This window comes from Cebidichthys violaceus, unplaced genomic scaffold (genome assembly GCF_023349555.1).
Source record: "Cebidichthys violaceus isolate CVI_PGR_0920_01 unplaced genomic scaffold, fCebVio1.0.p SCAF_9, whole genome shotgun sequence".
NCBI lineage: Eukaryota > Metazoa > Chordata > Actinopteri > Perciformes > Stichaeidae > Cebidichthys > Cebidichthys violaceus.
In genome coordinates, this window is record NW_027176975.1 from 4760861 (window position 1) to 4773061 (window position 12201).

General features: G+C 45.1%; 1 protein-coding gene across 4 annotated transcripts in view; it reads left to right on the forward strand.

Annotated features, from left to right (window-relative positions):
- The window catches only part of pde4d (phosphodiesterase 4D, cAMP-specific), a 166324-nt gene that overhangs the window by 131916 nt on the left and 22207 nt on the right, over nucleotides 1–12201 (forward strand). For 3 of the 4 annotated variants that reach the window (XM_068703327.1, XM_068703326.1, XM_068703328.1), the window contains one exon: nucleotides 11411–11602. In XM_068703327.1, coding sequence (XP_068559428.1) covers nucleotides 11411–11602 — 192 coding nt within the window. Of the gene's footprint in view, nucleotides 1–1672; nucleotides 2838–11410; nucleotides 11603–12201 lie in introns of those variants that run through there. The other variant, XM_068703329.1, reaches the window with a different exon arrangement.

The window sequence follows — 12201 nt, forward strand, 5'->3', positions numbered from 1 at the left end:
GAAGGATGTTTGCATAAGTCTTGTCATCGTGCTGTCTGTCTTTTTTTTTTTCTCCCCGTTGGGATTCATGTGGTACGAGGCAGAGGAAAGAGTTTTCTAAAGGAAACTGTTTCCTTTTGTTGTTCTTTCCTCGACCGCATGAATGTGCAGACCGTGGTAATAGGATTAGTTTCACCACTTTGACCAAGCTATAAACTCCCATCATTCTGCCATGCTACACTGGAAGCATTAGACGTGCCTGTTCAACTCACTGTAACTCACTTCAAATGCTCTCCACACACACACACGTGTTTGAGTGTAAAACATGAAGCATCGACATCAAGCCGGACGGTAGGAAATCAGCTGCACCGTCCCAAGAGATGAGAGCGAGCAAGCGAAAAGCTTCAGAAGTGTCCTTTCGTCGATTAGCGTTCATTCCGTTTCTGCCGTTGGAATTTTGAAACCAACACGGTGACTTTTGAAGGAAGCCATCCGTTAAATCAATACATGGTTACACTGCAATCTGATTTCTCATGCAATTTTAGATTAGCAGTGCAGGGCCCAGTCACCTCGCACATCAAAGTATTTATTTGATGTTCATTTGTCACGTTGCCAGGAGCCGTCTGCCTGCAACGGCGTGGCTAGTGGCCACGGCGTCTGCCCTTGTGTGGCTTGTGCATCTTTCTGCATGCGAGCCCATCTGCATGTGCGTACACACGCCGTTATCATACGTCATCCGTGTCGCCTGCCTCCTTTCTTCCCCTGACATAAAAGCACATCTACGTAATATACTGTGAAGCATGGGAGGTCGTGGATGACCCCGGTATTATCAGACCATGGGTGCAATGAGCAATTTATTCTTCCCTCACAAGAGCTGGCGATGGATGCGTTTCCTTTTCTGCTGCGTTTTGTTTTGTTTTTTTATTCTCTTGGAACAAAAGAGAAGCAGTATTGATGACATGTAAATATTCTCACTGCTTTCAAGATGAGAGGGCCGGCATAATGTGTGCACTGATGCTTGAGTGTTTCTGGGGACAGGTGTTGTGTTGCGTCTGCGTGTTTCGCTCGTGCTTCTGAGTTTTTACTTCCTGGAGCTACAACTGGGGACGCTGCAGTTGTTGTGTCTTTACTTTTTTAAACTGTGTTGGCTGATCTGGTGCTGCTTTATCACACAATACCTATGCGTCTGACTTTTATATACTTGTTTTCCTTTTGTGAGTTTTGCTTTATTGGTCGATTCGTGTCCTCCAACCTACTACAAGCTACAGTCTTGAGACACACAGAGACGGAGTGGCTTGCTTGGCTTTACTCATTCATGTGTGGTTGACATGCCAGACAGCAGACACACCTGTCTGCCCGGTGGACTGCTAATGCTGGCTCCTTCGCCCAAAGCTCTGACAGCAGACGAGGCCATCTGAGCTCCACACTCCCAAGCTATTGCGTAGATAGTAATCTTAAGTATCCTAAAGCCAGTAAGGCATTGCCGATGCTTTTTTTAAAATGTGACATTCATATCGAGATAGCCCACTCTGTCATGAGTATAAGAAGAAGAAGAAAACCTTTGTGACACATTTTAGCATGACGGCTTCTGTTGGTTTGGAGAACTAAAGAAAATGATCTACATAAACAGAGATTAGAGTCATATTCTTATATACTGCTGCTTATCTATTTACCCTGCAGTTCAGTTAGTTGGCAAGTTAATGTATTCATTATTAGACTAACTCATTAGCCATCATGTGTCACTATTAAAGTAGCTTGCTATGATTGATAGTAAAAGTGAAATTAATTTAGTCCTCATTTCCTTTCACATATTTTCACTCCTGCACATGTTCTCAATTTGAACAATGCTACCATGTGCAAAATCCAAACAGCTTGAGCAAATCAGTAAAACCTTTTTATTGCTTCTCTTGTTGGAGTGAAGAACGTCAACCAACACTATCTTAGTCCCTCCCTCCAGATCGATGACACGCTGGGGCTGTTGGTTTCAGCTTACTGTGGCAGTCGTGTGATTGACACTTGAGACGATTGTTAGTATAGCTTAGGGGATATGTACAAGTCCCGCCTTTCAAGGAATTACTACTACCAAAACAAACCCCTCCCACTCCAGACATACCCAAGCTGCAGCTCAGGGTAGCAGAGAGGCAGCAGAGGAGAGTCATGTAACTCAAAGACAGGGACACAGTCTTAAAAAAAAAAAAAAAAAAAAGAGAGCGAGAGCGACAGAGGTAGGAGGGAGGGAGGGGGGGAGAAAGAGACTGTGAGGGGAAGAGGAGATCTTATTTCCAAGAGTCAGGGAAAAAAAACAACAACTCGGGGACTTGAAAGAGAGAAGCAGAGTGAAAAAGTGGAACAGAGTGTGTGTGCATGGCTGGTTTAGATAAGTGCAAGTGAGTGACAGAGAGAGAGAGAGATAGCGAGAGCGCAGGGTAAGGGAGAGAGAGAGCGAGAGACAGAGAGAGAGAGAGCGAGAGAGAGAGAGAGAGCGTGCTCAGGGTAAAGAAACCATCTACTGTCAAAACGATCGGAGCTCGAGAAGCAGAAGCAGCAGCAGCAGTGTGGAATCATCTTGGACGGAGGGTTTGATCTGACTGTACTTCAGGTTCTGGTCTCAAGCAGCTTACTCGCGCTGAGGGAAGAAAAGCTCCCATTGGATCACTTCAGACCAGTCAGGACTGTGGTCAGACCACAGCTGAGGGCTCCAGGTGGCCCTTTTTTAGGGGGTGTGTGTGTGTGTGTGTGTGTGTGGCTTTATGTGTGTGTTCGCAGATGTAATGTGGAAGGAAAAGCCTGACCATGAGTATCATTCTTAAACCGCGGTCGCGCTCCACCAGCTCATTGAAGAACACGGAGGGAATATGGTAAATAGACTGAGAACTTTGTCCTACCGGCAACATTTTTTATGTTAATCCTGCTTGTTGTGTGTGCGTGTGTTTGCTCTATTGTTCTCTATCCGCCTGTTAATTGTTCAGGGAAGCACCTTTTCTCTGCCTCACCGGCTTCGTCCCTCCTTTTCATTTTTTGTCCCCGTTTGCGGCTGTGCTCTCTACGTTTGTGGATCCTTCGCCTGTCACCTGAATGCCATCACTCTTCTTGTCAAGCAAATCTTCTCTGCCTCTTCTGTGGTTATCTGCAGAAACCTTCTGTACCCTGTAGATGTGTCAGCCACAGGGCTTTTGTGTCTGTTCTCTCTGTGCATGGCATGTCCCGTGGTCAGATTAGACTTGTTGTGTCTCCAACTCCAGTATGCTCTATCAGACAGACTCAATAACGATGCCTTACCCTCCGTGTGCTTTCATTTGAACTCGCTGTCTATTCAGTCGGCGAAATCGTCTAAAAAAACACAAGGTTGTAAAATGGCAAAGGAACGATTCATGGAGGAATGTGTTGTGTCGCTCAAGACGTTCTCCTGTCTGCACATGGCCCAAGATAAATGCAGGATGCAGAGCGCAATGCCAGGGGCACAACTCGCCCTGCCCTCCCCCCTCCTGTCTCCCTCCCCCTCCTGTCTCAACTTGTCCTTGCCTGTCAGCACTCATTCCAAACTAAGAAACTGCCCTGTAGCTTTAACATTGGAAGTTAATATTCACAGTTTTCTTATTGTGGTACTCTGGGTGCAGGAGAGTTTAAAGGGATCAGAACAACCCTTGACAAATGTGCATTGTTTGTGGTGGTGGTGGGGGGGGGGGGGGGGGGGGGGGCACCAGCAACAGCGCGCCCTTCCTGCAGGGCTCACAGTGTTCTCACATTTTCAGTCTATTAATCTGCTCTGCAACCTCCCCAGCAGGAAGTGACGCTTGTGTGAAATGAAGACGTATTAATTAGGTCTTTGAGGGGTGGTAGTTCTCTGAGCGGCGGAGATCACAGACAGTACGTGATGTGGTTTGAGGGTGTGAAAAAATGTAGCGAAGCGACATATCGACCTGATATTAATGTTTGAGCTGGCTGCAGAATGTAGCTCTTTCTCACGTTAAGAGCTGAGGATCTGGCTTGTGTTTGCATGAGCCATCTTCTTGAATAACTACCAAAAGCAGTGCTCAGCTGGACAAAGCATACCGCCTCCTCCATCTGTCCTGCCCTCCTCTCTTCTGTTATTTACTGTTGAATCAAGGCTTCTTTCACTAAATTCTCCTCCCCGCTTTGTCTTTCACACCTGTTATCACTCGGCTTCTTCAAAAACCTGAGCTGTTTGTGTTAGGGCGAGTGTGCTCCTGCAGCGTATGCATGTGTCATGCAGGAAGAGGCGAGCGTTATCTCCCCAAGTCGGCTAATTCTCATCAAGATAGGTACATCAAACACACAAGTTAAGCATCTGTGCATGTGTGTCTTAGCTGTATGCTTTTGACAGCTGCGTGCTTGCACGAGTGCTTGTGTGCTCATGTATTTTGACAGTGATGCGGCCCGGGTGTGTGTGACGCGGCCCCTGGCTTGACCAAACCCAGACCCCACTCGGTTTGTGTACGCGGACTCTTGGGTGTCCTCCAGCGGTTGAGCTTGAGTTTGGCAAAAGATGAGGATTTGGGAATGAACAGATGTTGATATCATCCTTCTGGCGCCACACTTATTTTAGCGCCTCTTTCCCGCTTTGAACGCCGGAGTGGTGTTGTGGTGAGCTGAGATGAAAGCGTGGAGAAGTGGGGTACGTGTGAGTTTGAACTCGAGTGTTTGCATCTGGCCTCTTTCAGTCCGCAGTCGGGCGTATCAGGCAGGCCATGAATGTTGAAGGTTACGCGTTATCTGGCCTCTCACAGGGCCCGACAACATGCACGTTATCTAACATATTTTCCCAATTTGACCTTTTGGGATTCAGACCTGAGATTGTGATGAATAGGACTGAAAATAGGTCCATAGTCAAGTGGATCTCTATGTATACAGAAGCAGAACTGGTTTACTTTGCTCTGAACCATGTGACCCGAGATTGCGCTACATTGCCATAGTGACCTCTTTGTAGGTCTCTCATGACTGACTGAGTTTCCTGAATGGCGCAGTGACAGCGAGCACTAAAGTAGTGTTACGACTAAAAGTGAAGGATTCACTTGACTTGTTCCAGACAGGGCAAGCAAGAGAGAGAGAGAAACACCCTTAAGGATCATTTTTGACAGACAAAACATTGCGACATACTATAACTTTGTGGCTCAGTCCTTAACTAATTATCTGCCGAAGACCAATTGTGTATTCATTTTAATTCCTGTGTGTTTGCATGGCGTGTGACTGTGTCTGTATGAGTACGTGGCACTAAAAGCAAACATGTGTTGGTTATCAGCGAGTGATCAGTCACTTATCTGCCTGGCCTGACAGCCCCCTGTGGGTGCTGGTCTCCTCACCATTACTTATTTTCTATAACCTCTATATCATATTTACTGGTAGTAAGGTGGTGCTTGGCCCCGCCCACTCCTCTGTTGACTTCCCGTACAAGATGGCGAGGACAGTGCTGAGAAGAAGAGGTTCATGAACGCTAACATGCTGCCTCGCGGAGCTGTTTTCTGGCCAGGATGTCAAAGAGAGTATTAAAACAATGAAACTGAATGAGCTGATGCTCACATGTGCTGTCACATGTATGTGTAAGCTTAGGCGGAGAAAAAGATGCTCGTCACTTTTCTCACTCTTAGTTGGGCACAGTTCACCCACCATAGAGCTCATCTAAATTATTTGATGCGGTGCCTGAGTTTCAGCTCTGGTACCAAATGATTCTTTTTTTCAGTCCCAAGGAACGTAATCATGTTTTTGTACCGAACCCTTCTTTTTTTTCCATTACCTTCAAGCCCAATCAACAGAGAAAACTCTGACTAAGATCATTGAATATCTGATCAGACAATAAGTAAACAAGGCAAATAAAAGCCCAACACAGCTTTTGCGTTGCAGTGCAGTAGGTCTGAGTCTAATGCGTCATCTTTGCCAACTCTTTCGTCTTTGGTCTCCATATTCTTTACCTCTGTAATGAGTCGCTGCTTTGCAGTTAGAACATGGTCAAGGTTGCCACGCATTTGTTCAGGATCACATACCGGCACTTTGCAAGCATGCGAGGCAACACGCTCCTCACAATCCTCATAAATACACACACACACACACACACACACACACACACACACACACACACACACACACACACACACACACACACACACACACACACACACACAGCTCTGACAAGTCTCTCCTTTTCCCTTCACCACTGCCTGCTCCCCTTTGTCCTCACAGCTTTCTAAAATACATCAAGTGTCATCTTCCCTTGTTTTCCTACTCCAACACACAGCTCTACTCTGATCAACATCACAGCACGCTCTTCACAACACATCTGTAATTGCAGTTTATGGCCTATTTTGTCTCATTCTTTCCAGATTTGTGTCCTAGTTTTAGTGAAAGAGAAAAAGCATTTTTTTGGGAGGGATATTCTATACTTGTTTTTTTTCCTGCATTGTCGGACCTTTTCTGGTCCACCACCTCAGAATGATTCTTGGAAAACAGAGCCTCACTATCCTCCCCTCAGCTGATTATGTATCAAAGACACTTACGCCCTGACCTCTCTCTCTCTCCAGTACGTCTCCTCACAGCGCTGTCACGTCAATTCCTGTGGTGTTTATAATCGCTCAAATGACCCAGGGCTGAAAATGAATGAGTCATCGATCTATGCCATTTGGAGTGTGTGTGTGTGTGTGTGTGTGTGTGTCTGTGTGTACATGTGAAAGAGAGAGGGAGCGATAGATGCAAAAGGAGAGAGACGATCGAGACAGAAGTGTTGGAGAGCCAAAGACAGAGAGAGAGGATTAGAGAGCCGTGTGGTGTCCTTAGGCACCTATGTGACCCAGCAGCGTCCTACTGTATAAAGTCACAACTGCCACTACTCGTCTATCTCTCTGCCCTTACAACTACAGTGCAGCACATTTAACTGCTAAGAGAGCCAGAGGGGTGTTTGTGGTTTGTAGCGGGGAACAGGGGATCTTTAGGTCAACAGTATGCACCACATAGAAGTGGTGCATACTCAGCAGTATGCTCAACTCAGCAGTGTGTGTGTGTGTGTGTGTGTGTGTGTGTCAAGTCGTTTAAATAAATGAATTGATTATTGATTAAAATAGTGAAAAGTATAGATGGCTTAGAACATTATGATGGAAGTATGTGACGCTCTATTAAGTCTCAGACGTTGTTGCAGCAACTTTTGGGTCGATAACATTTATTACATAGATTTGGTGCCACTAAAGAAATGATCAAAATGATCAAAAGCATTTGTTGGCGATTGGAAGGGCTTCTGTAGAAGCTGCTCAGATATCCTCTTATTGTCAACTTACCTCTAAAGGCCATTCGTCCTCTGAATGCCTCAGGTTTTCAGTCTGTGGCTGTAAAGTTTCACAAGGCTGCGATTATCCTAGAGGTCATTTTAGACAGTGACGTCAAGTTTCAGGAAATGGTCCCACTATGTGAAAGGGCTGCTTTGTAGACTAACAGCATCACACATGAATATAATTAGGTTTATTGGTTCCACAAGAGTCTCCGCTTTCCAGTCATACCCAATATATGCAATTCCTGTACTGTTTAAGGAGCCCAGTATGCAGAAATATTCAAATACAACAGCTTAGAAAGACGAACATAAAACATTAATACTGCATGCAAACAACTGAGATTTGTGGGTGCCAATCAAACTCACTTTTATTCACATGTCCTGAGGTGAAAGGTCAGCGGACTCCTCCGTAAATCGCCATGCCAGTTTCCAGTTTCTCGCCAAGTTGAAGCCTAAGTTAGGAGCGCTATTCAGCCCTTTTTCCGACGAGCTGGTATGACATGGCTGGTACCAACGGATTCACCAGGTCTTCTAGTTTCATATGATGGCAGTTTCTTCACTCTAGGCAGCTACAGCCTCCGAAAGACTCAAGTCTCAGCGGGTTCTCAGCAAAGCTCTGTTACAGTGCAGCTGAAAGGTGTTCTAGCAACAAACAATCCCTCTCTTTATTCTTTTTTTCCCCCTGCAACCTAAACTGAAGCCTGAAACTCTACTCCTGTGGGAAACAATGTCCCTACAGTCCCCTCATCTGTTCATGTAGCTGCAGGCTATTGTAGCTAAATGACGTTCCACTTGAGTTTATAGTCCAAATTCACAAGTGTTTCTCAGAGGATTTTACAATCTATTCCTAAACCATTAACGCTGTGCTTGAAATTATCAGCTAGCAACCTGCCAATTGCAGGTGAAAATGAACAGTGATGGGTGGCATTATCAAGATAAAAGCTATAGTGTATATTCAAAATGTCTCAGCTACTTTGGCTAGGGATCTAAGAAGTAAATTCTGAGTCATATGTCAAAAATCCTAAATATCAGTGCAATATATACGAGAAGCATCCTCATTGATCACGTTACTGTGTAGTTTACCGCTACCCATAGTGAAGAATGAATTTCTTTTGTTATTTTCCTCTTTATTTTTTATTTTTTTCTCTTTCTGCGAGTTCACTTAAATGACCATGTGGAAACATATGAAGTTGAACAACTATAAAGAAAGATAAAAACAATAGATGGTGTGACTTTTGATGATGCACACGAAGGTTACATCAGCGCTGATACTCCTTCATCCCTCCACTGTTTGTGCATCAAGTGTTTCCTTTTTTTTTAGACAATTATATCTGAGTTCTGGATCACTCCCTTTTTGGGTAAACCGTGGTGTCTCTTTGTCTCCAAGTAATCCTGGATTTTCTTCCCATCTCCACAATAATCCCCCTCTGAGCTGTACTCGTGCTTTTTGTTGATTCTCTCAACACAGTCAGGGGTGTTGACATTTTTCTCTTCTTCTTTTTTCTTCTTCCAAAGCCTGCTGCTTTGTGTCAGAGCAGAGAAAAAAGGTCAGTCATTCCCACTATGATGTCAGCGCTGGTGCAATACCTCAAGTAAACTAGTTGCAAAGATCATTCCCAAAGAAGGCGTGTCTGCGGAGTCACACTGTCCACGCACACACACACACACACACACACACACACACACACACACACACACACACTTTGAGTGGATTTACGTGTCAGGGGTTTGTCTGAGAATCTGTGTAGGCTGTGACGTCAGTGTAAGTGTGACAATGAATCAGTTGTTAAACATATGCTGGGTGTTACATTTTGGCGCTTTCGCTATCTCGCTATCTGTGATATTTCTTTGTCTGGCACACACACACACACACACACACACGATACACACACTGTTACTGCACGGAACAGCTGGAGAAGGGACTGACCTTGTGCCTGGAATAACAGCTTATACGTCACTTGTGGGTCTGTGGGTGTTTCACACCGTCAGTAAAGAAAACAGATGGATCCCTGGGTGTAATAAGAGGGTGTGGATTGAATTGGTCGTGTGGATTGTGGAAGTGTAGAGATGATACCGGTTGAGACTGACATGCATCTGATCTAATACTATATATATATAGAGAGAAACAGAGTGAGAGGACTCAGAGGCATCGTGTCCAAGATGAGACAAACTGGGGGAGAGTTGCTGGGAGTCATTGTAGCTTACGTATATTCCTTTTGTGTGTGTGTGTGTGTGTGTGTGTGTGTGTGTGTGTGTGTGTGTGTGTGTGTGTGTGTGTGTGTGTGTGTGTGTGTGTGCGTGTGTGTGTGCGCGTGCGTGTGTGTGTCTGAGAGCTAGTTAGAGACCGGCAAGAGGACAATATGATTGCCCTTCCCTCAGTCATCAGGCAGACAGCCAAACTATCCCATTCCCCAACCAAAGCTCACACTCACTTAGCTGCTGCTACTGGGAGAGATCACACAGCGATAGCACAGCGTTTAGCCATTTAGTTGTCGCGGAAAATATGCTCGGCATGTCCTGTGTGTCGGTCAGACACACAGAGATAACCCGCTGTCTTCTTTCAAATGTGAGAAGCACAATGACTTCTTCCTCCCCAAAAAGGCTCGCCCGAAAACAATCTCAAACCACGAGCGCAATTTTCACGACCTACAAAAGCAACCTCACTTAATGCAATGCAAAGTGATAATAAGGCACACCTTGTACGTCAGTGAATCATCTGTTGAGGACATACCCTGGACAAAACTTACTAGCTCAAGATGGTAAACAGGAAGGTGACTGATTTCCCATTGTGTAATGACAAGGAATGTTTTAGAAGTTAGATTATTAAATTCAGCGAGGGATTGTGACACAAAACAAACCAATATGTTCACACTGTTCTGAGGACATCTTCTGCTCTTCTACAGACGTACGCCTGCATAAACAAACCACTAACATAACATGAGCTCACAATTTTTGAATCTGTGTTATTGCTGCTACGATGTTTTAATTTCCATGCGGGGATTATTAATGAAGTATCCATCCGTCTGCTGGATTAAATGGGTGGCTGTTTCTCTAGAGGGGATGGAGACGATGCGTCATCCCCGTGCGTCTTCTGTGTCGCATTTGGGGGAATCCCGCCTGACCTTAGCATCTACACCAGATTGGATTATGGGATTGCCGAATAGCCTTAGCGATGAGGCCGATATCCCTGGTGACAGGCGTTAGTCATCACCTGGGCGAACAATCACCTAGGACACTAAGGCGTGATATCCCGGTAGGAAATGGTGTCACTGGTTTTCCGGAAGAAAAAAAACAAAACACCTTTCAACTGTGAGTCAGCGGCTTTGTCAGAGCAGAGGTATTCCCTGTGGCACTGCGCAGAGTTTAATCCCGGCACATTGCTTGTGGTTGCATGTAAATGGCTTTTGAATATTACTGCATTAGTTCTAACTGTGGGTGACGGTGCTAATTCTTCTGCAACCAATCACAGCCATCCTATAATCAACCAGATAATGAGTAAGTGACTGATTGTAATTGGAAACGGTTAAGCTTATGAGCAAATTTACGTCAGTGCATGAGCGGTGTCGGCACGTCACGTACAGCGTAGGCACGTCACGGCCTCTTTTGAATGTCACAGCTTGTGACCGTGGAGCCGCTTATCAGCCGCATATGAAGTCAGAGTCTATGCTGCTGTGATGGAAAAAAAAATATTCATGTGGGTTTATGTGAGTAAGCTCTGAAGTCATCAAGACCTTTGAGGTGTAATTAATGTTTGCAAAAAAGCCTGTGATTTATTTAGACATGGATAGTTTAGCCATAAGTACACACTGTTCCTGACGGGACTTTATTAGAAGTTCATTCGTTCATGCATGGTGTGCACTTTTCTGAGAATCTTTCTGGGGAAAGACTGGAGAAGTGGCCTCGTTTCAGATTCTGAGGAGAATTGATCACTGCATCCTTCCGCTCTTCTCTTAACTGTTGAAAGAACAATATTGTTATTTCTTCTTCTGGAGTTTCACATGGGAGTTGAACATGATATTTCACCTTTCAAACTTCTCAAAATACTGTTTTTAAATTCCGCAAGACATTTTTTTTGTACGACAATACCAATTAGTATCAGCTGTACGTTTTCAGATTCTGATCTTTGTTTCATCGTCCCTTTCTCTTTCCCTTCATGTGCAGTTTCGACGTGGACAATGGCACGTCATCAGGTCGCAGCCCCCTGGACCCCATGGCCAGCCCGGGCTCAGGCCTCATCCTGCAGGCCAATTTCGTCCACAGCCAACGGAGAGAGTCGTTCCTGTACCGCTCCGACAGCGACTACGACCTCTCGCCCAAGTCTATGTCCCGAAACTCCTCCATTGCCAGTGACATGTGAGTGCACGGCGTTTCTTGCTTCCACCTGAACCTTCATGAAATGCACCCACAAATGCTCCCCATTGTGCTGAATGTGGTTAATTCTGCTTTTTGTTCTGCCTCTCTCTGAATCTGTGTCACGGCTGCTGGTGTTTATTAGAACAGGTCTTGAAGCTGCCACGCGACCAACGGCTGATTGTGTGGCGTCGTGTCTATTCTTAGCCACATCCAGTAGCATAAACAAGGTGCTCAGTCACAAAGTGTCCTCAAGCAGCAAGTTTATGTGACTCCGATATTTTGACAAATTGCCGAATATGTCTCTATAACTCATAAGGATAACGGGATGGATATTTGTGCCGCAATTAATCTATTCCCGATACTGTATTAGTGTGACATCTAGTTTTTTCTTTTAACTCCTCATTTTATTTGAACTGTAGCAGAGCAGCCTCCGGACAGCACACTCCACTCAAACCAGCTGGCATCTTCTTGGTCCATGTATATATTGATAGCATGTTCCTCATTTTTCACACTGTGGTGGCTCTCCAGTTACATGCACTGTACACTCAGCGCTGCAGGAAATCAAAATATTGACTGAAAATATAGCATTTCGATCCAGC